The sequence below is a fragment of the Macaca nemestrina genome, chromosome 2, assembly GCF_043159975.1.
Source record: "Macaca nemestrina isolate mMacNem1 chromosome 2, mMacNem.hap1, whole genome shotgun sequence".
NCBI classification, from domain to species: Eukaryota; Metazoa; Chordata; class Mammalia; order Primates; family Cercopithecidae; genus Macaca; species Macaca nemestrina.
In genome coordinates, this window is record NC_092126.1 from 190,278,052 (window position 1) to 190,303,493 (window position 25,442).

At 36.4% G+C, this 25,442-nt stretch overlaps 1 protein-coding gene across 4 annotated transcripts in view; it reads right to left on the minus strand.

Annotated features, from left to right (window-relative positions):
- Window positions 1–25,442, minus strand: part of LOC105477414 (EPH receptor A3) — a 357,860-nt gene that overhangs the window by 75,034 nt on the left and 257,384 nt on the right. For 3 of the 4 annotated variants that reach the window (XM_071092557.1, XM_071092555.1, XM_011733891.2), the window contains exons 6-7: window positions 4,878–5,002; window positions 1,302–1,464 (exon numbers count right to left, since the gene is read on the minus strand). In XM_071092557.1, the coding sequence (XP_070948658.1) occupies window positions 1,302–1,464; window positions 4,878–5,002 (288 nt within the window). The remainder of the gene's footprint in view (window positions 1–1,301; window positions 1,465–4,877; window positions 5,003–25,442) is intronic. The other variant, XM_071092556.1, reaches the window with a different exon arrangement.

Genomic DNA, 25,442 nt, shown 5'->3' on the forward strand with positions numbered 1-25,442 from the left:
CTGATGGAGTAAATACTATATAACTAGAATGATTTTTATATTTTCAGGCCAGTCCTGAAAGTTTTTATCCAGTATCAAATTTGAACACAAAAATATACCAATAACAATGAGATTTTTTGTCAGGAACAAACTATCTAGAAAATGGGAAATACAGATGTCAGGGAAGAATGGGAAATGGGAATGGTCAGAAGATTATTACATTTCTTTCAGCAGAGTGTTGAGCATTGTCAGACCGTTCCTGGGTAATCTATTTCTAAAGGGTGTGCATCTTTGCTCATCTTTCTAGGCTATTTTACAAGAGTAAATTTAAGTTGTAGAAAACTGATAGTGATATAGATCCTTTTTCCTTTAACAATTGAAATAACACTTATTTGCTAGAAAGACAACTGGTTTGTGCCCTGTAAGAAAGATGACCTCGATCATTACATTTATTACCCTCATTGGATATTAACCAGTTTGGGACATATTAGCACATTTTAACATATTATGATTGCCTAAACACACACACACACACACACACACACACACACACACACAAACACATACACATAATTATGTATCTGTTCAAGTTTTTCTTAGAACAGGTTTAAATCTCTTGCTAATCTGCTCATTAATTAATGAGTTAAGTAAAATCATTAACTTGCACCCATTTTATATTAGTGCCATAGACATAATTTTACCTTTTTGAAAATTGTATTTTAGCAAAGGGCTCTTTTAAGTATGAAGAAAATTCATTTGAAAAAAAGAAAAGTTACTGGGAAAATGTTTGCCAGTTTTAGGCCAATTTTAGCCAAATTTGGGGTTAAAGGAACAGGCTATTCAAATTACTTGTGAATGTGAAAGAAGTGATAAAACACATTTTAGAAAATCCTTATTCTCTCTGTGATATGCTGTTGAATGTGTTAAGGATTAAAATAAAATTAAGATTCTCATGGATCAGCAAGTTTCTTTTTTGTAGCTCATTGAATCATGCAATGAACCTGGAATATCTGAAATGACAGGAACTGGAAGTGAATTAATATATTAAATAATGTTCCTCAAAAGCAATTTATGCCTAACAACAAAACAGAAGCATTTCAGGCATTAGAATATGCAGGAAAAAAGGAAACACAAAATGTACACCCACACAAACACAAATACTGTATACAGACACAGGGCTCTGCAAATTGCAATGTCCCAAGCAATATACCTTAAATGTATCACATTTGGTTAAAACTTAGAGACAGTGAGAATAAATGATCAGACATCTTTGGCAAGACCCCCCTGCCCCCTCCTCTAGACTACATTGAAATAATACATACAGTCTGGACTAGTTTCGAACTCAAACTTGCGGCTGTTCGTCCCATATCCAGCAGCTGTTCGGGCTCGGATTTGGAATACATATGTAGTGTCAGGCTTGAGGCTACTGATGGTAACATTTGTGCCTCTTGCCCTCAGAATGGTATAACTTGTCTCTTGTTCCTGCTTTGAGGTCAGAAAAAAAATCATGTTAAAATCAAATCTTCATAATGCTATAAAACGATAAACAGTGAACCACTCAAACCTGATTCTTTTATATTTTAACACAGATCATGGGATGGATTTCAAAAGTCATATCGATTATTGCAATTATTTTATTCTCCAAAGGCAACATAGGCTTGGGGTGTGTGTGTGTGTGTGTGTGTGTGTGTGTGAGAGAGAGAGAGAGAGAGAGAGAAAGTCTTGCTCTGTCGCCAGGCTGGAGTGCAGTGGCGTGATCTCAGCTCACTGAAACCTCTGCCTCCCAAGTTCAAGAGATTCTCCTGCCTCAGCTTCCCGAGTAGCTGAGACTACAGGTGCATGCCATCACTCCCAGCTAATCTTTGTATTTTTAGTAGAGATGAGGTTTCGCCATGTTGGCCAGGCCGGTCTTGAACTCCTGACCTCAGGTGATCCGCCCGCCTCAGCTGCCCAAAGTGCTGGGATAACAGGCGTGAACCACCATGCCTGGCCCAACATAGGCATTTCTAAAAGAAAAAAATATTTACAGAATTTCCTAACTTGAATATTATTATTTCTGCCCTGCATATAAAGCAGGAAAAATTTAGCTTTATTCTAACTAATCAGTAAATATGTGAGGAAAGATATGTTCTCTTCAAAGTCAAGGCTGAGAGAAAACTTAAATCTAATTCCAATTATAAACTTACAAAGAAGAAAATATCCCTTTGAATGAAACCTAATAGGAATGCTCTATTGATTCTGGAGTAGAATATTTTTTTATCAACCTTAAAATATTAAACATAAAAAGTCAAGGTTTTATATGTAGCTCTACATTATTTTTAGCATAACTGTATTTGTGCTGTATTTAATCTAAGTCACTATGGTTTGGTAGAGGCAAAAATCTCCAGATCAAAGGCTAGAAATATTTCTCAAAAAGGATCTCTAGGAGATTCACATTGTACATTAGATTCACACCACACCACATTTTAGTGGTCTCTTTGTGTCAAGTCTCGTTTACAAATATTGAATTTATCCAGAATTACGTTTTTTCTTTCACATATATTATTATGCACAGAGCTCCTATGGGGAACCTGATTTCAAGCAATGGTACAATGTCCCTGCACCTAGGGTAGGACGTAGAGTAGGTAATACGAAACACTGTATATCCTCAACCAAGATGAGATTGAGTAGTACAGAAAACACAGCATACATTACATATAGTGTTCATCACCATCAGCGGAATAACCAATCAAGAAAGCTAGACCTTGTGGAGTTTAAATACTAGAGACACTTTCTCAGTATTACCAAGCATACTATAAATATTTGGAATTAATTTTTAAATTTAGGTATATATGATGCAAATATGTATTTATAGGAATATATTTTAAATAATATTACAGGTATGTATGTATCAAAAATACTTAGGGAATAATCAATAGATTCAACCATTTTTTTCTGCATTGGTTAATATTGTTTCAAAGTAATTTCCAGGGGTGGTGGCTCACGCCTGTAATCCCAGCACTTTGGGAAGCCAAGGTGGGCAGATCACCTGAGGTCAGGAGTTTGAGACTAGCTTGACCAACATGGAGAAACCTCATCTCTACTAAAAATACAAAATTAGTGGGGCATGTTGGCACATGCCTGTAATCCCAGCTACTTGGGAGGCTGAGGCAGGAGAATCGCTTGAACCTGGGAGGCGGAGGTTGTGGTGAGTTGAGATTTTGCCATCACATTTCAACCAGGGCAACAAGAGTGAAATTCCGCCTCAAAAAAAAAAAAAAAAAAAAAAAAAAAAGTAGTGCTGCTTGTTGTGTTTGTTGAAGGAGTTTGAAATAAGGCAGAACACTTTTCATGTTTGTGAAAGGTACGGATGTATACAATTAAAATTCGATTTTAATATCATAGATCTAAATGTTACCTAACATTCTTCTCCCAGTTCTGAAATGTAGTTTGAACTGTGGCATATAACTGATTTTTAAAAATTTTGTGGCATCATTTATGAACATGAATTATTATATTTCCCCATTCTATCTTGTCATACTTCTGAAAATAGATCACAATCATATGAGCATTTGATTTTACCACAGTAGAGGACTCAAAGTTAAGAGAAAACTTATTTCTACTACAATTTTGGAACAATAAAATTTATTTGGCATCAATTTCTTTTAATGAAAAAGACATACTCTAGTCTCTCTTACAGACAGACTACGAAAAAAACGACATTATACTAGAGAAATACATTAACTTCAAGCAAGGAAATAACTACATAACGCAAAACAATGTTTTTACATTATGCATTTTTGCACAGTTGATTATGCCAATAATTCTCATCAGGATGTATTCTCATGTAGACAAAGGTACCTGATATAGGGGAAAACATACTAAAGGAGGACTCATGGCTGCCACGATCCAAAACAGAGATCTAATATTTATTAGCAGTGAGGCCGTCGGAAATCCATATAACGTCAATCTCAGTATTCTTAATTGTTAAACAACTTACTTTTCTACTTCCATAAGGTTGTTATACAGCTCAAACTTAAGTAATGTCCACAGAAATTGCTCTGTAAATACAAACTGCTGTATAAATGCACAATTTGCATTTAATTCACTTTAACACACTTTACAAACTGAAGTAGATACACTAATATGTAGTCGTCACTTTGTAGCTGTGAAACTAACTAGCTGCGATGCTAAGGTTTAAACACGTCTTGCCTTTAAACTTTACTATGATTTACAAACAGAAAAAAAAAATGAGTCATTTAGAATGATGGAATACTCACCACTCCACTCAGGGCAAAATAACTGCGTACCTCTTTTTTAATAATTTTTAAATTTGGGGTAAAAATAACCATGTGCCTATTTTTTTTAAATAATTGCATTACCAAGCCACAACTTTATGTCAGGCAAATGTATCCATCCAACCCCAACCTTCTAAATTTCCTTCTACAGGGTCAAGAAAACTTTTCATCATCAGTTAAACAATACAATATTTTTGTCACTAGCACAATGTTTCTATTTGTATTGAATGAAATGCATGTCAATTTGAAGGTCAGGATATGATGCTTGAGGTAATGAACTAAAAAAACAGTTCACAAATAGACTAAGAAATCACAATAAAATAGTTGGTAGAGGAGGGGTCTTGGTGTAAAAGGATACAAATGTCATGCTATTGCCATAACTAACTGGATTAAGTTGGCAGTGGCATCTTTGATGTTGCTTATTGCTCTAGAATATGGGGTATTCAACAAGATTCTTTCTAAACCTTCCTCTACCAATAAATCAAAGGGGTCACATGGCCACAGTTCTCAACAGCGCTCTGCCATTTACCAGCAATGTCACTGGTTTCTTTCCAAGAGCACAGCTCATGAGGAAACAGCTTCTTTCCTACACAGCCCAACCTTGAAACATTGTTTCCCCACCTTTTCATAGTATTTGACCTCGTAGTCCAATATGATCCCATTAGGATGTTCAGGTTCTTGCCAGGACAAAGAGATGCTATTTCTGGAGGTCCGATCTTTCTTAATCGTCAGGACAGGTGATGGAGCTGTAAAGAGAAGATGGGAGGGGAAGGTGGAAGGAAGCAAATTAATGGGTTGGAAAGGCTGGCAAATAAGAACAGAGAGAGAAGGGAACATGCAAATGGAATCTATCATCATTCCAATTTTTGGCAAGAAAGCACGATTTCCATTTCCAAGGCTCTTGAGTATTAATCTGGCCCCATATCCAGGCTCAACAGCTGGATTATAGCCCTGGTACATGCAGGCCTAGGGAAAATGAGCTGAGATTCTCTGCTGCTGGTGGACTAGTGGCAAGTGAGCAGATGTTTTCAATCTGCTACTATAATGTAAGCAATGAAATATATTTGATATATTAAAAAAAGAACAAAACATCAGGACTACCTATTTGTTATAATGTTGCAAAGTTATTAATGCCAGATTCTTCAGCTCATTGATAACATTTTCATATGCAGCTCTGCAAGAGGACTGGAATCCATTATGCACAAGGAGTCCCATGGTATCCATAGGTAATAATAACATTTAGTGTATTGTAAAATAGATATGATTTAGGACATATTACAGTAGGTCTTGACTTCTGACAAACATCTCTTGACTACAAAGAAAAGGAAACAACAATCTTCTGTTTTACATTTTTATTTCTTAAAAAAAATATTTAATGAGAGGTACCAAGGAAATGACTGCTATATGTGTTTTACAATTACCTAGACATGTTTTGAAATGTCTTATTTGATGGTGATTCTATATTTGCTATGTTTTGCTAAGCATTATCGAAAGTATGGAATATGAATAAAAACCCCATCTGTTTGGATCAGATATCATAGGGTCAAATTCATTTCTAACTGAAGATTAAATATATTTTAAGTGATTTCCTTCTTCAAGCCCTTCCATTAAAAGGAAAAATGCATCCTATCATCAAAGTACTTCTGCTTTCAAATCTCAATCTTGGTTCACTCACCAATCGAAATGTCTTAATGGAATGCAGCAAAATAAACTACAAACACACAACAAACGAAAACTCAGGAATCTTTAGATACATTAACTGTTGAATTGTTTTCATTGTTAAATAACTTATTTTTATATAGATTTTTCTCAAATCAAGGGCTGTAAGAACCTCATATATTTGTATTTCCCACAAGTTAGCAGAAGTTTCGAATTTGTTGACATTTCTATGATTATCACATGATGACTTTTGCATCCGACCTCTCGTTCAAACTTTCCTATCTATAAACACTTTTCATTTTTATTCTTCACCTATAATAGAAACTTTCATTACGGTTGCCTTGTGCCACTTCCAAGAAAACTGTACACGAAAAAATAGAATCTACTGCGATATTTCCCATCCACTGGGTTGTATTACTTGTGAGGTCATAGGAACTCCTTCTAATTGAAACATGGATTGGCCTAGGAATGATGACTTAATCTTTTGTTTTATTTTTTTCTTTTTTTAAGACAGGGTTTTGCCCTTGTTGCCCAGGCTAGAGTGTAGTGATGTGATCTTGGCTTACTGCAGCCTCCCGCTCCCAGGCTAAAGTAATCCTTCTGGCTTAGCCTCCCAAGTAGCTGAGACTACAGGCTTGTGCCACCACAATCAGCTAATTTTTTTTATTATCTGTAGAGACAAAGTTTTGTCACGTTGCCCAGGCTGATCTTGAACTCCTGGGCTCAAGTGATTCTCCCCACTAGGCCTCCCAAAGTGCTAGGATTACAGGCATGAACCACCACACTTTGCCTGACTTAATCTTCTGCCAAGGAAAAAATGTAGGTGTTGCTTTTCTGATGAAAAAGTAAATTCATTTTCTTATTAACATTTTGCTCCCACTAGAAATTAGTATCTTTTCATATAAATTAATATCATTTACCTTTTATTGTCAATTCATCTATTCAATAATCCTCTATTTTAGTCCCTAAATTGGTTTCACCCCCACAACCCTGTGATTTGTTCTCTAAAGTTGATTCTAAGCAAAAGGTAAGTTATTTTTCTTGTATTTTAGTTGAAGCTTCATAAACATATTCAATATATACAAATGTATTGCTGAATTACAAATAGACGTGGATTTTTAAAAAAATATTCTATTTTTACATACTTCAATACTTAGAAAAATCAATTCATTATCCAATCACTAATAAAAAAATTGCAGCCCCAATGTCTTTGGACTCAAATTTTGCATTTCCTACAATGAGGAAATCCTAGTAATTTTTCTGCTGAAGTAAGTCCATTAATGGAGTCACATTTAATGTCAGTTTCAAGAGCATTTCAAGAAGCTTGATGTTGGAACACATGAGGTCCTACATTTAATTTGATACCACCATGAAACTTCCATTTTTTCCTCGTGGTTAAAATTCATTTTCAAAGAAGTGTTGAAAATAACCAAGTACAGCATCTCTCCTTTAAAAAAAGAAAAGAGAGAAAATAATTCATTTGAAAGAACAATTGTGATGAGGATTGTATTAACTTTTTAATGAAAGCTTTGCAGGCTGTTTTGGGGGTCTGTCCAAATTTTACTGCTTCTGCACTGAGCAGGACTTTATAACTTGAATTTCTTCAAAGCTCTTTGAGCAAGCTGCAGGACTCCGTTGGACTGTAATAAATAGCCTTTTGTAATTCCACACTTACTTAAGTAGAGGCAATTGCTTGAAGCTTGTGCCATCACTATGTTAAATGAACCTTTTCTGATTGCTGCTTTTGGACCCCTATTAAGTCATTTGTTCTGCTCTTTTAATACACGCCCCTTATGCTGGCTGCATTTCAGCAAAGTTCAACTCAGTACACCAGCTGGAAGCCCGGTACTTTTAGGTAGTACTCATCAATATTTTAATATTAATAAGTAATTAATAGGAATTGTTTTTCTTTCCCTTGAGAAATAGTGTGGGCATAATAAAACATAATGGAGAAAGAGACAAATTCTATGAGCACTCCACTGTATCAATGCTTTTAAAAAGTTTCCAGAACACTTTTTAATTCATGTTTTGAGGTATAATTTATCGATTCTTTATGTGCTGTAACACAATTTAGAATATTAATGAGAAACGGTGATACAAATTATGCTTTTCATTAATTTTCAGATATCAGAGAGTGATTTGTTCAAATTACTAATTTGCAAATTCATAGAAATTCTTTACATCAGTATTTTTCTGTACAAAAATCATGATATTGCAATGTACACTGTACGACAGATTTATTTTCTTTTTTAAATAAAAATTTAAAATTTGCAATTTGAGAGAATGGGGGTTAATGGTTAAGCAAAATGGAAAAAAAAAATTTCAACTTCCTTAAGACTGGAAAAATGCTGGGAGCTACAGGTGAAATTAAGAAGGAAGAGAAAGCTCAGGGATTTTGTAGCAAAAATGCTGGTATATATGCTAAAATCGCAATTGCCAGTAAACGATCTGATAGCCTAGGATTTTTTTTTTTTTTTTAGATGGAGTTTCACTCTTGTTGCCCAGGCTGGAGTTCAATGGCGCAATCTCGGCTCACTGCACCTCCACCTCCCAGGTGCAAGAGACTCTACTGTTTCAGCCTCACAAGTAGCTGGGATTACAGATGCGTACCACCACACCCAGCTAATTTTCATATTTCTAGTAGAGACAGGGTTTCGCCATGTTGGCAAGGCTGGTCTCGAATGCTTGACCTCAGGTGATCCACCCACCTCAGCCTCCCTAAGTGCTAGGATTACAGGAGTGAGCCAGCGTACCCGTTCGGATTTTTAATTTTCTGCCTGTTATACACCCTAATTGATAGATTATTGAAATGATTCCCTTATTAAGAGAAAGAAGTTGATGACAGAATAGGATGCCGAGAAACTGGTGCAGGCATTGTTGCAAGTTAGCAAATAGTTTTGTAGAAAAACAAATGAAGAAACTGGTAAAAAGAAAATTTACAACAGTATAAAGGTAATAATGCTTAGAAAATTTAAAGTGATGTCTGGTATGTAAAATACATTTTTGTTGTATTGGTAGTTAAGAGAGAGAAAGAATATTAATATTTGATCTTCAACGTTTGCTATTCTGAGTACAGCTGACAGACGTTCCCTGTGTAAAATCATAAAGAAAGGAGACATATATACTTTGTAAAGTGGCACTGATTATATTTTAAATGAAATATTTCTTAAAAGAATACAAGTAGACCGGGCGCGGTGGCTCACGCCTGTAATCCCAGCACTTTGGGAGGCCAAGGCAGGCGGATCACAAGGTCAGGAGATCGAGACCGTCCTGGCTAACACGGTGAAACCCCGTCTCTAAAAAAAAAAAAAAAAAAAAAAAAATACAAAAAATACAAAAAATTAGCGGGGTGTGGTGTCAGGCGCCTGCAGTCCCACCTACTCGGAGGCTGACCAGAACCCGGGAGGCGGAGTTTGCAGTGAGCTGAGATCGCGGCACTGTACTCCAGTCTGGGCAACAGAGCGAGACTCTGTCTCAAAAAAGAAAAGAAAAGAAAAGAAAAGAATGCAAATAAAGAAGAAAAATAGTTAAGACTAAGAAGGAGGGGTGGCTTTTGAGTCACACGGCTGACCATCCTCCAGACTTACACAGCATTGCTGAAAACTTCCAAACACCGCCAGTACTAAGGAAACTCTTAACTGTGTGACAGTGGAAATGCGTGATGCTTTCAATCCATTCTTCTTTCAACTGCTTCTTTGATCATGACAGGACTAGACAGATATTTTTACCCTATGTTACCTAGTAGTATGTGTTTTATAAAAGCTGGTATAGAAGTGCTTTTCAGGCCAGGCTCAGCGGCTCGCACCTGTAATCCCAGCACTTTGGGAGGCCGAGGCAGGTGGATCACTTGTGATCAGGAGTTCGAGACCAGCCTGGCCAACATGACGAAACCCCGACTCTACTAAAAATACAAAAAAAAAAATTAGCTGGGCATAGTGCCGGGCACCTCCAATCCCAACTACTAGGGAGGCTGAGGCAGGAGAATCACTTGAACCCGGGAGATGGAGGTTGCAAGTGAGCAGAGATTGCATGCCATTGCACTCCAGCCTGGAAAACAAGAGCAAAACTCTGTCTCAAAAAAAAAAAAAAAAGTATTTTTCAATTTCTCCTCTAAGAAGACATAACTTTCTGGAAACCAAGTGTTGACTTGTTCACAGTGTTTTCTTCCCTAAGTCCAGGCCACCGCAATGACAGCCTCTTGAAATAGCAACATGCAATGACTAGTTGAGATGTATGACGGAGACATGCAAAGTACCCTGTTTGTTTTTTGGAAACAAGAGTCTTGCTCTGTCTCCCAGGCTGGAGTGCAGTGGCACAATCTTAGCTCACTGCAACCTCTACCTCCGGGATTCAAGTGATTCTCCTGCCTCAGCCTCCTGAGCAGCTGGGATTACAGGAGCATGCCACCATGCCCCGCTAATTTTTTGTATTTTTAGTAGAGACGGGGTTTCATCATCATGACCAGGCTGGTTTCGAATCCCTGACCTCAAGTGATCTCCTCGCCTCGACCTCCCAAAGTGCTAGCATTACAGGCATGAGCCATCACGTCCGGCCAAAGTACCACTTTTAATAGTTAATAATTGGCCAGGCACAGTGGCTCACGCCTTAATCCCAGCCCTTTGGGAGGCTGAGGTGGGCAAATCATGAGGTCAGGAGGTCGAGACCAGCTTAACCAACAGGGCAAAACCCCATCTCTAATAAAATTCAAAAATTAGCCAGGTGTGGTGGTGTGTGCCTTTAATCCCAGCTACTTGGGAGGCTGAGGCAGGAGAATCACTTGAACCCTGGAGGCGGAGGTTACAGTGAGCCGAGATGGCACCACCACACTTCAGCCTGGGCAACAGAGTGAGACTTAGTTTAAAAAAAAAAAGTTAATAATTGAACCTCAGCTGAGAAGTAGAGAAGAACTTTTTCTAAAAGATTGTTTCTTCATCTAATTGAAGTACAGAAGGAAGATTTTTGCACATAGTAACCTGAGTCATTGACTACATTCAGTAAAATAATAGAAAAACAAATTACAACAGAAAAGTAAAAATGTTACCCAGAAAATGTCTCCCTGTTGGTTAGGGATGAGACTTGTATCATTCACAATTTGTGTTAGAATTACATTTGATACATGTGTATGCCAGATCTAGTGACAGACATGGAAGGGATTCTTTGTTTTAATCATGGTGTTTTAAAATCTACATTATTCTGCCACTAAAATATGACCCTTCCTTAAAATCAGGAAGTGAAAACTTCAATTTTCAACCCCTAAAGGATCTGGTTTGGTTCATTTGTTTTTATTGGGACCTTCCTCTTTCTAGATTTGGGAATTTCTAATGAACCTCTGAGGTATCTCTGTGGTTTAGAGACTGGACAAGTTAAAGTAATAACAAAAAGGGCTCAGGATTTCTTTTCTAAGTGAGCCAAAGCTTTTAAAAATTATCTCCATGGGAAAATATATGCAGTAAATGGTTGAAAGATTTTTCTTTTGAATCAGACATGACTTTAAAAGCATTAGTCTCTTATTTTTCTTTACCATTCATTACAATGCCTACTGAGGAACATTTCCTACTCAGCTTTTTCAGAAGTGAACACTTCTGTTAAATCCAGACATCCTCTTGGGTTTGATTTAGCATAATCATTCATAGATTAATGTTCTCCAACTCACTATTCCTACACTGATTTTCCAAACCTGGTGTTCTGATTTTCTATTTTAGCTACAAAGCCTCATCAATTTGCAGTGTATCCATTTCAAAATCTCAGAGTTATAGTTTACATTTTCTTTCTCACCAATAATTCAGCATGCCAATCAGGTCCACCTTCCAAAAGCTGATCAATTTTCTACTTTTCCAGCTGTGGCTTAGTTCAAACCCTTGCCATTTACCACCTGCATTGGATTCTATGCCTTTCAGCTTAATAGTTTCAGAATTTCAACTTTCTATACATTTTGATGAATTATTGTATAAAGCAAATGAAACATTGATTCCCCTCTCTTTCAAAATCACATAATTTCAAATCTAGGTTCTCTAAAGTGTTAAGCAAATAATAAGCTCCAACAGAATGGTCTGGAGATCTGTATTTTTAAGAAGACAATAGCAGAAAACTCTTAGAATCACAAAGAGCTGGGAAACTTTGGACTACAGTAGGATACAAAATTTGAAATTCATTTCATTGTTATTTAGTGCTCCTCACAAGACTGCAACACACATACCAGCTTTGTCATTTATTGCTTTCCATACAAAGCAAAAATTCTAAAGACGATTCTTTTTTTCAATTATTTGTGTATGCTGTACTCCCTGTCTGCAACACTAGGTATCTTTTATTTCCACCTGGAAAACTGCTTCCACTCCTCATTATTCTCCAAAATCCTTTGCTAATGTAATTCCCTCGTAAAGTTTCTCCTGAGTCCCTTAGGCAATAGTTAATCAGCTCCTTCCTCTGGCCTCTTATAGTATAGTTGCTCCTTCTCCTATTATTTAGCCCACTGCATTGTGTTGTAATTACATCATTTGCTTACAGTATGCCTTCCCACTAGACTGTATGTCCCTCAGAATCTTAGGTGCCTAGCATAGTGTTGACTTTGCATAAATCTAGCCATGGAATTTGGTTAGCCTTGAAATAAAGTACACAGCATATTTTGTGGCAGGTTCCTCTGAAAAATAAATTCTATTTAGCCCCTGATATTAAAATAATAAAATTAAAACAAAAATGGCAATTAAAATGTGCTTAGAAGAGAGACTACACTCTATAAACTTACGTTATTCAAATTCTAGAGTAAAAAGAAAAGTAATTTTCTCAATAGAATTAATTGTGCTGGGAGAAAAATATTCTAAGACACAATACACTGAAAATAAATTTTGACCAGAATTTCCTCCCCCGATTTTTTGATAACAGTATACACAAGATTTAGTCTTTTCTAAAGACTAAAACTCCAAAATTTTAATCATTGAATTTTAAAGATCTAAAGGAGTTTTAAAGACTGGAGAATTTTGTTACAATTTATAATCTTACTCTTTTTTCAGCATGGAGAAATAAAAAATTTTTAAATAGTAATGACAAACAAACTGTACATTTCATAGTCATTTATTGCATAAATTCACAAAAATGAAATCTTATTTTTCATTTTATCAATTAATCAACATATTCCTTTTTATAAAAATATAAAGGTCTTCTTTTAATATCCTACAGTATCCTAACAGAATTAGAGCAATCTCATATATATGAGATATATGATATGGTTCTGAAAATCTAGTGGATAATCATAGATTTCTAAATATAATGCTTCACTGTGAAAGAGGTTGTATTAGTTCATTCTCACACTGCTATAAAGAACCACCCAAGACTGGGTAATTTATAAATGAAAGAGGTTTAATTGACACAGTTACTCAGGGCTGGGTAGGCCTCAAGAAACTTACAATCGTGGTAGAAGGGGATGCAAACACTTCCTTCTTCACATGGCAGCAGCAAGGAGAAGTGCAGAGTGAAGTGGCCAAGAAACCCTTATAAAACTATCAGATGTCATGAGAACACACTCACTATAATGAGAGTGGCATGAGGGTAACTGCCCCCATGATTCAATTACCTCCCACTGGTGGGTCCCTCTTAGGACACATGGGGATTATGGGAATTATAATTCACCCATAAATCACCCTTCCAAATCTTATGGAAGGGTGATTATAAATCACCCCTTCCAAATCTTATGTCTTCACATTTTAAAACATAATCATGCCCTTCCAATGGTCCCCAAAGTCTTCACTCATTCAAGCATTAACCCAAAAGTCCAAATCCAAAGTCTCATCTGAGACAAGTGAAGTCCCTTCTGCCTATGAGCCTGTAAAATGAAAAGCAAGTCATTTACTTCCCAGATACAATGAGGATATGGCCATTGGGTAAATACATCTATTCCAAATGAAAGAAGTTGGTCAAAACAAAGGGACTACAGGCCCATGCAAGTCCAAAATCTCACAAGGCAATAATTAAATCTTAAAGCTCTGAAATAATCTCCTTTGACTCCATGTCTCATATTCAATTTATGCTGATGCAAGAGATGGGCTCCCAGAGCCTTGGGTTTTGCAGGGTACAGTCCTCCTCCCAGTTACTTTCGTGGGCTGGTGTTGAGTGTCTGTGACTTTTCCAGGTGCATCCAACATGAGCTCTCAGTGGATCCATCATTCTGGGGTCTAGAGGATAGTGGCCTTCTTCTCACAGCTTCACTAGGCAGTGCCCCACTGGGGACCCCACATTTCCCTACTGCACTGCCCTAGCAGAGGTCTCCATGAGGGCTCTGCCCCTGCAGCAAAGTTCTGACTGGACATCCAGGCATTTTCAATATCCTCTGAAATGTAGGTGGAGGTTCCCAAACCTTAGTTCATGACTTCTGGGCACCTGCAGGTTCAACACTAGGAGGAAGCTGCCAAGACTTGGGTCTTGCACCATCTGAAGCCATGGCCCAAGCTATACCTTGACTTCTTTTAGCCACAGTTGGAGCATCTGGGACACAGGGCAACAAGTCTCTATGCTGCACACAGCAGGGGGTCCTTGGACAAGCCTACAAAACCATTTTTCCCTCCTTGGCTTCCTGGTCTGTCAAAAAGATCTCTGACATGCCCTGGAGATATTTTCCCGATTGTCTTGGCAATTAATATTTGGCTCCTTGTTATTTATGCAAATTTATGCAGTCAGCTTGAATTTCTCCCCCCAAAATGGGTTTTTTTTTCTACTCCATTATCAGGCAGCAAATTTTCCTAATTTTAATGCTCTACTTCCTCCTGAATGTTGTGCTACTAAAAAATTTGTTCCACCAGATACCCTAAATTATCTCTCTCAAGTTTAAACTTCTGCTGATCCCTAGGGCAGGGACAAAATGTCACCAGTCTCTTTGTTAAACTATTAAAAGAGTCACCTTTATTCCAGTTGCCAAGAAGTTCCTCATCTCCATCTGAGACCACTTCAGCCTGGTCATCATTGTTTATATCACTATAAATATTTTGGTCAAAGCCATTTAACAAGTCTCTAGGAAGTTCCAAACTTTCCCACATTATCGGGGGAACCCATCCCCAATAATTCAATGTGGGTCCATTTCTATTTTCCCTAAGTGTTGGCCAGTCTGAGAAATAAAGGGAAAGAGTACAAAAGAGAGAAATTTCCGGGGGAGACATCACATGTCGGCAGGTTCCATGATGCCCCCCAAGCCATAAAACCAGCAAGTTCTTATTAGTGATTTTCAAAGGGAAGGGAGTGTACAAATAAGGTGTGGGTCACAGAGATCACATGCTTCACAAGGTAATAAAATATCACAAGGCAAATGGAGGTGGGGCGAGATCACAGGACAGGGCAAAATTAAAATTGCTAATGAAGTTTCGGGCACACATTGTCAGTTATAACATCTTATCAGGAGACAGGGTTTGAGAGCAGAGAACCGGTCTGACCAAAATTTATTAGGCAGGAATTTCCTCATCCTAATAGGCCTGGGAGTGCTACAGGAAACCGGGGCTTATTTCATCCCTTATCTGCAACTGTAAAAGACAGACGTTCCCAGAGCAGTCATTTCAGAAACCTCCCCCTAGGAACGCATTCTCTTTCTCAGGGCTGTTGCTTGCTGAGAAAAATTATTCAGCAATATTTCTCCTATTTGCTTTTGAGAGAAGAGAAATATGACTCTGTTCCACCCAGCTCTCGGGCAGCCAGACCTAATGGTTATCACCCTTGTTCCCTGAACATTGCTGTTAACCTGTTCTTTTTACAAGGTGCCCAGATTTCATATTGTTTAAACAATTTGTGCAGTTAACACAATCATCACAGGGTCCTGAGGCGACATATATCCTCAGCTTACAAAGATGACGGGATTAAGAGATTAAAGGCAGACATAGGAAATCACAAGAATATTGATTGGGGAAGTGATAAATGTCCATGAAATCTTCACAATTTATGTTCAGAGATTGCAGTAAAGACAGGAATGAGAAATTATAAAAGTATTAATTTGGGGAACTAATAAATGTCCATGAAATCTTCACAATTTATCTTCTTCTTCCATGGCTTCAGCCGGTCCCTCTGTTCAGGGTCCTTGACTTCCCGCAATACCAACACATCTTTCTGTCTTCTAAGTCTTCCAAGTCTCTTGGAAATTCTAAACTACCCCATATTTTCCTGTCTTCTTCTGAGTCTTCCAAATTGTTCTAACCTTAGCCTGTTTCCCAGTTCCTAAATTGCTGCCACATTTTAAAGCAATTGCAGTACAGAAATATCATCTAGAAGTTTTTTCAAGCAAGCAAAAGAACTATGCTTGACAAAGAGGTAATAAGCTATCTAAAGTAATAGCTGGCTATTTGGCATGTACACAAACTTGCTGTAATTTTTTTTTCTCACTCTTTAAACCCAGAGATCTCATCTTAATCTGTTTGGGCTGCTATAACAATACTACAAACTACAAAGCTTATAAACAAGGCATGTTTCTTATAGTTGTGGTGACTGGAAAGTTCAAGATGAAGGTGCCAGCAGATTTTGTGTCTGGTGAGAGTCTATTTCCTGCTTCACAGATTGAGCATTCCAGCTGTGTCTTCACATGATGGAAGGACAAGGTAGCTCTATGGAGCCTTTATTATAAGAGCACTAATCCCATTTATGATGGCTCTAATCTCATGACCTAATCATCTTCTTTCCAAGGGCCCACCTCCTAATTTTTTTTGAGACAACATCTCACTCTGTCACCCAGGCTGGAGTGCTGTCATACAATCGTGGCTCATTGCAACCTCTGCCTCCCAGGTTCAAGTGATTCTTGTGCTTCAGGCTCTCCAGTAGATGGAATTACAGGCATGTGCTACCATGCCAGGATAATTTTTGTGTTTTGAGTAGTGATGGGCTTTGTCATATTGGCCAGGCTGGTCTTGAACTCCTGTTCTCAAGTGATCCACCCATCTCGGCCTCCTGAAGTGCTGGGATTACAGGCATGAGCCATCACACCATGCTGATGATTGGGTTTCAACGTATAAATGTGGAGGGGACAGAAATATTCAGACACGAAAGACCCCTATGATGCAGTCTTTGATGTTTAACTTATACACAGGCTTAAAACCAGCCTATAGTAGCTTTGGTTAAAAAGCTACTACCATTAGCCAGGAGTGGTGACAGGCACCTGTAATCCCAGCTACTTGGGAGGCTGAGGCAGGAGAAATGCTTGAACCCAGGAGGCGGAGGTTGCAGTGAGCCAAGATTGCATCACTGCCCTCCAGCTTGGGTAACAGAGCAAAACTTCATGTTAAAAAAAAAAAAAAAAAAAAAAAAAAAGCTACTACCTATTATGCTGTTTAAAGAGTAGGTATTCTTAAACTTACAGGTTTACTATGTGTGGCTCTGTGGCTCTGCTGATTTGCCCCTATGATTTTAGTCAATTTACATTGCTAATTAGATGGTTATACTAAATTGTAAGCTAAACCCCTTTTCTAGAACTACCTCCTCTTGGTTGGTACTGTTGAGGCTCAAAATAAACAATTTTGTTTAGTCTTGGCTGGCTCCTTTCATCCGTATAAGTAAGAAAAGAAAATGAGGGCATTGTTACACCAGACCAGAATTATCAAAGGCATCATACACAAACCCTGTTGTGTTTGGGGTCTGTGTGACAAATAATAAACTGCTAACTTTAATTGAGGAGTCAACTTTGAAATATACACAAAAACACACAGACACATGCACATATACATTCAACTGTGGTTCCATAATAACTTCATTCTCCCATAAATACCTTCTGAGGCGAGTGAGAAATTGATTTCCTCCTACAGGAATGACAATTGTCCTTATACATATCACATGCCTGAGTGAGTCACTATTGCTTAACTCTACATTGTTACATGACTCATGAGTTTTCAGAGGGAATTATCTCTCTTCAAAATGTTTTAATATGGTGGACAACATAGAAGTATGCATTGCATCAAAATATTATTCACCATGTGTGCGGAAACAGAAAAAAAATTGCTTAACATATGACCTATATATGCCTGGCCCATATGGCTTGTATATGCCTGGCAACCCTACCCAACATACAACAAAGACTAATTGAAGCAGAAAGAGGGGTTCTATTGAGACGTTGTGTAGGTTGATCCCTTCCTTTAAGGGGGCAAAATCCCAAACCTCCCATAACAGAAAACTTATGAAGTCAATTCAAACATTAGGAAATCAGATTTTAGAAACCAACTCAGAGCTATCCGATTGACTCACATATAAAAATACTCATGGGCTTAAAAAAATGGGACAATATAGTATTTCAGAAAATAAGAATAATTTTGCTTGGTCACTATATACGATGTAAACCATTTTGATTACCATGAAATCTTTCTGAGAAGCCCTAGTTCCACGTTACCACGATACCAGAAACTTATTTGTAACACAGGCACACTCTTGAAGAGCACAGTCTTTATTTTTTAACTCAGAAGAAATCACCTAAAAATATAATAGGAAGAAGTGAAATGCACTTGACAATTATAACTGGAATCCTAATATTCACTCTAATTTCAATTACATTTTAACAAATTAGGTACTACAAAAAGATATTGTGTGGATTAATTTTTTCTAGTTTAGCTGTCTGAAGGGTGCAGGTAGGGAATATGCTAATTTGGGTGTGTTTGCATATTTATACAAACAAAATGAATGCCAGCAGAGACTTACAGAGTTCCCAAAAGCAATCATGCCTGAAAAATTTCTATTTTGGCTGTAAAATTTGCATTGTCTATGCTTGGGCTTACTAATACTTCTCAGTCTCTTTTTCTCCCAAACAAATTTACTCTTTCTCTGCCCCATATTACTTGATTAAGAAATGCAAACATCGAGTGGCAATGAATAACTTTATATCTCACAAACAGAAATTTTTAAAAATCTGAGCAGAAAGTGAAGGGGAAATTGCAGAAGCAGATTACCTGCTGCTTAATTTCCGTGATGCTTGTGGTTTGATCTATTTAGTTCCAGGCCCAGGATTAATTTATCTGAAGAATTTTTGTCAAGTAACTTTTTAGCTAGCCATAAATTTTGGAGTGATTCTATTTCTTAAGACCATCCAAATAAGTAAATTGCATCAATACTTATTTTGGCCATTATGAATATTTCACATAATTGATCTCAGAATTTTGAGAACTTATTGATTGATTTTTATACATACTTTTACAATTTTAACACATTAGAAAAAATAGTCTTAAGCTGCTCAATTTTTGGATTTCATAAGTAAAGCTAAAAAGAAAATCATGCATATACAAATATAGCAATACTTGTTTCTTTCAAGGCTTTGGCTTTCAATCCAATGTATGTATTTTGGTTCCTGCACTTCTAATTGTTAATCTCAATAGCTAACAGAAAATTGTCATTAGCCTATATAGAGCAAGTGTTCTCAAACACAGCTGTGAAGACTTCAGTTTTACAGGGAGATACTACATTTTACCTAAAGTGTGAAAAGATTCTAAACATTATTTCCAAGCTTGTGAAGTAAACTTAAGCCTTTTCATGGTGAGTTTTATTTGTAAAAAACTAAATTCCATGTAATGATCTTAAATTAGAATTGCATGAAAAATAGTTCAAAATGCAATGATGAGTTTATCATTATTAATTAGTTGGAGAAACACTGTAAAACTGATTTCTGGGGATGGTGGCGTGAGCCAATAAAGTAACTAAAAATTATTGAATTGTCCACTTGAAATGAATGGATTTCATGAGATGTAAATATATCCCAATACACTTAAAATTTTTTTTTATTATACTTTAAGTTCTGGGGTACGTGTGCAGAATGTCTAGGTTTGTTACATAGGTATACACGTGCTATGGTGGTTTGCTGCACCCATGAACCCATCATCTACATTAGGTATTTCTCCTAATATCCCTCCCCAGCCCCCCATCCGTGACAGGCCCTGGTGTGTGATGTTCCTCTCCTTGTGTCCAAGTGTTCTCATTGTTCAACTCCCACTTATGAGTGAGAACATGCGATGTTTGGTTTTCTGTTCTTGCCAATACACTTATTTTTAAAAAAGAATAACGCGAAGTAAAAAGTAGTACATGTGGTTTACCAGAATTAAGGGGTAGTTAAACTAATTATATGGCTTTGAATGATTTTGAATATTTTTCTATTGTGTTCCATATTTTTTTTTTCTAATTTTCAGAGCCATTTGTTGAAAAAAAGATCTGCATGAAACTATTATACAAGCATTATAAAGTGTTGCTGGCCTGGTCTGTCAGATTTCTTCTGGAATTGAAAAACAATAAGCCAAGAATCATTATTATTCACATTGCACAGTCTGTGGTTTAGCTTTAGAAACACGCTTTTCAGGTTAAATTTCCTTCAAAATGCACCTAGCTAGGAACAAAAAAATAAAATAAAATAAAATAAAGGACAAATGCTAGAGGCAAAACAAACTTGAAGTTTACAAAGTCTGGTAGTCTATTCTCCAAATACAAGTGGGTTTTGTTACCCTTTGCATTCTAGAGTGGTTCACAGTTGGTTTTCATATATGCATCTATGAATCTATGTTGTACCTTGCTTTCCTGGATGGCTAAAGTGTGGTATTTTTACTCTTTGTTAACCTTAGGAATAACTGTTAAGTGGATTTTTGGCTTTAATGGGTTGGTTTAATCTCTAAAAGGAGATCCTGAAATAAGAGTTCAGTAAGACCAGACGTTGGTTCTAAACAATATATAAAGTTTGCAAATGGGTACATATGAAATGAATCGTCCATAACATTTGTGTTCAATATAAAGCATCTGATGCACAGGCAATTACACATAATATAATGTTTGTATTCTCTTCATTAAAAGAATGTAGAGACAGGTTGGGAAGCGCTTTAGGTAATTCACCACTAGGTTTTAGTAACATGATGGGACATGAAATCAGATAAGAAAAAACAATCAACATAAGCAGAATGAAAGTTTTGAATTAAAAAAGATCATATTCCTGTGACAAAACCCCTGGCAATTAAATTTATAATGAGGGAAGCAACTCCAAGAACTACAGGCACAGAAGGAAAATTGTGAGAAAAATTTTCCAACACATTCCATAAAAAGTCAGCAGGGTTTTATAGGAAACAATCAAGTGATTGTAGAAAGAAAACATGCAACCAAAGAATTTATTCAGTTAACGTCTATAATTTAACAAAATAACATATGTTCGAAGCCACTTTTCGAAGACAAATTAAAAGGCCCTTATGGACTACAAATTGCTAACTACCAATGTTCATTTAAGGAAATGGCAAATAACGCCGATGACAAACTATCCCAAGAGTGGCTGCTGTGAAAACTGGCATCTGAAGGCTTAGTGTCAACCTTTGACTTTGAAATCCTATCAACACACTTTAATCCAAATATAGGTGGAAGGCATGCAGTATAGGGGAGACTGTTTATATTTTTAAATATGAATATGAAAATCACAAAAATATGGACACAAATATTTGATGAAATTAAAACATAAATTATTTAAACCATACGAGTCATCAGAAACCCTACAACAGTTAGAAAATCATTTATTCACAGTTGATATAGAAAGAAAGAAAACTGAAGAATTTTTCTTTTTTTCTGATTGTAAAAGAAATCCGATTGTATGAATTTTACAATTCATACAAAATCTGATTGTATGAATTTTAAAGGTACAACTTGGAGGACAAATTTATATGTATATACAATATCTATAATATGTATACACATTACAAATATACACCTTTAGTTGTGTGTGTGTGTATATATATATACATATTTATATACACACATCCTACATAAAGCTCAATTACCAATCACTATATATTAGATACATGTATTCTTTTATTTAATTATAAAGTAATCTAAAAAATTCTGGAATTGTTTGAAAATTGCTTCAAAGACAATTTTGCATTTCATTCAATAAAGCAACAATTGTAATTAGTCTTATAGTGCCCCTTATTATGGTTCTAGGGTCTTTTTAAAATTAATAATGTACGGAATATCTCTTTATATGTTCCTTTTTGCTTACCTTTGCTTATCAGTTTAGTAAAAATTATTAAAGTAAATATCATAAAATGATTTCATTCAAGATTTTCTGTGCTTACTATACGCCAGGTGCCATGTAAGGTATGAAGGTTAAAGTAGTGGAAAAAGGCAGATGTATCGCCTGCCTTTACGGAGATCTGGAATATTCTCATCACTAGAGTTGGATTTCTTTACAAATTACCCTCTGATACTATGTTCCCTCAAATCCATATGGAACCTATCATCATCTCAGTTAACCACTGAAGGATTTGAACTGCTACAACTCCTCCAGGATACCTAATGGGCCTATTTTGTTTGTGTCTGAAAAATATCCCTTTGGAATTTACTATAAGGGCAACTTTCCAATTTCAAGGTGTCAGCTACTTAATCTATATGACTGAGGGCTTCTTTTGTTATCAGAGTCACTTCTGTTCATGTACTTTAGGCTGAGAGTCTTGGGGATAAAAACAAATACTCTTCAATGACTTCGCATCTTTGGAACAGCTCTCAGTCAATGACTGATGAAGAGTTCATGTATAAATACCCCAGCTTCCTCTTATCTAGTGCGGGATAACTCAGAAGCAAGTATTCCACACAGGCTCCCACTCTTCAGCAACAGGATTAAGCTCCAGTTTCCCACAGAGCAAACTGATGAATACTCATTCTTCAGTGGTTGCCTTCCTTTCCTTGTTTCATTTTTCTGCTCCCCTGCCTGTGTTTCCAGGGATTATTCCCAAATAAACAACCGATATTCAAATTCTCATCTCAATGCTTACTTCTGGGAGAATTCAGACTAAGAGACCTTGCATCATTGTAAACACTTAGGGATACTGGTGACAGTCGAGACCATATAAAGCTTTATTTGGGTTTTCAAGACACTTTAACAGTTTAGGCTTATTCTAGTTAATGGCTCATTGTGTGTCATTGGGTAGTTTTGGCTTCGAGTGGGACAAAGTTTAGGGAAACCAAAAAAACACACAAACACACAAGCATATGTATACACAGAGTGAACACACACACATACATAAATATATTTCTACCCCAGCAACATCGATGCCTCAAACTTATTCTTGAATTGTGAATTTGAGTTGTAAGCTATGATACAGAAAATATTAAAAATTATTTGATTAACAGGACCTACAGTTGCTATGGTGGAATAGAGGATAGTTTGTGGTGTTAGATAGAAGTTTAGTTAGTAGCATCACTTCAGTTCAATGAAGTCTCTATTTATCTAACTACTCTCAGTTGGGTGGCTATTCTGAACCAAAAATCTAGTTTTTATTCTGCTCCGTGTTCAGAATGTGGCATTCTCAGGTTAGAAAATAAGAGCTACTTCATTACTTGGTCATTCCTGGAAATTCCCAAGAAATAACTAAGATGTATCATGACAGCTGGCCCTCAAACAAGAAGCAGACATCCTAATGCAGACCAGACCAATGGGAATTTTCTAAAAAGGGAAATACAGAGAACAGAGACCCTCTGATCTGTTGAACCTCAAGTTCTTGTTCTTTGATGAAATTGCTGTAATATCGCATACCCTGCTGTTCACTTTTGGTTGTTAATGCCCAGTGTATAACCATATAAAAAAGCAATTTCATGGGTGGAAGAGGAAAAAAAATCAGCTCATTTACGTCTCTTCCTTCCCTGTTCCAATGCTGGAGGACTGTGGAGAGACTGTGGAAAATAAAGAGTTTATACTTAGCCATGCACACATTTGCGCTGTATTTGTCGACGTCCACTGTTTTATTGACTAATATTGACTTTTACTATTGTGTGCTAGCTTTCTGTAGGCACTCATGACGTTTTCAGATGATTCTGCAGAGGTCTACATGGCAAGGACCCATTTAATTCCTCTTAAAAACGCTTCAAGATGTGTCTGGCCCCAACTGTTCGCAGTTCTCTTTTGTATGTGGTATATTTGGTGTATTTTTGCCTGATTTTTTTTTTTTTTTAATTCTAGTTGCCAATTCCCAAGCTACAAGAAAATATCTTGCTGAACATTTTATATATGACTATATTTCTGAGTACGTGTGTATGTGTGTTGAGTATATAATTGTACATATTTGAGCTTTTAGTTCAGGAACTCATTTTTAACAAATCCTTTTGTTGTCTTAATAAAAGCTGATATTTATTATATATAGTATTGAATGATGCCTATCTCATAGTAATCAGACCAAATGTACTCTATTTGACTCTTAGAGTTAAATTCTAGTACTTAGAATGAATAAAACCATGTAATGACATTGCCCTTATCCTCTACATCTCAAAGCCTTATAAAATGCAATTTAGTTCTATGTTAATATAATACGTTGAACAAACCCACAAATAGAAGGCTGATCTAGGATTAAAAGTGAGGTTAAATATATCTCTGAATAAATCTTTCCTGTCAATTCTCATGGTGAGTGAGAATTGGAGTCTAGTAGGAGTCAGAGACAGAGGCAGATAAGCGAGTTCCACTGGGAGAGGCTCATTCACGGCAGGATGATGATATCCTGGTTTTCCACTGACTAGCAGACTTCACCAAAAGAGACACCTGTCACATAGGAATGAGACCAGTGGGCTTACACAGAAATCTTTTCTGTTTCTGACTCTCTGAGTTCCCATTTGCTGCTAAAAGAATGTTCTGAAATAACATTGCCATTTCACAATTATTACACCCAGAGTTTTGTTTTGTAAGGTAAGACGGATGTTGGAAAACGATGCAGAAATATATGCAAACTCACCTATATAAAGCCTACATTAAAAAAAAAAATTGTTCTACACATTTAAAAGGTTGTTATCTTGCCTAAGGATTCACTTCAAAAAGTGGCTGGAAGAAATTTTACATTAGCAATATAATTTCTTTAAAAGTAAAGATTAAATGGGATGACAAAAAAATAACAAGAAAAAAATTATCTTACAGGTTAAGATTTACATAATTATTTACTTTTGTAAGTCTTTGCCCCTGCAAAGACTTGAAATTAATTTTAAAATGTTAATTTCAGCAATAAATACAATACTTTATGGCGTGAAACCTATTTTGTGCCGGAGACTTTTAATCAAATTAGTAAGTAAAAACAATAAGAATGGAAACCACTTTTATGGAGTGAAAAGACTAGAAAAGAAAACTGATAAAATATTTGGAAAGATCACATATTTTCTTAATCAAGATACATGTATTTGATCAAATTACTTTTTCCATGCAGCAGTTCTATGTAGACATATCCTTGGTTCTTTTGTGGTTTTAGCTGATTTCTGAATACTTTCATTTAAAATATATTACCAGTGCAAGGTAAGATAACATACCTTCCTTTGAGAGTCAGATGTTAAGTTATTCTATTTGTTTTATTTATGTTTTAAGGTAACTGTCTCATTCATCAAGAATAATGTTAACCACAGTCTGTAGGAGACAGAGACTAAGCTGCTCAAATGAATGACTATAAAGTGAATAACTTGTGCCAAAGGATGATTCATTTGATTTAAAACACATTTGTAGAACAAATTTTGGAACCGTGCTCACTTGTTAATTTTCTCTTTTGTGATTTCCTTTCTCTTTCATAGGTTGGCAATCAAAACCAACATCTAGACAGTGCCAAGTTT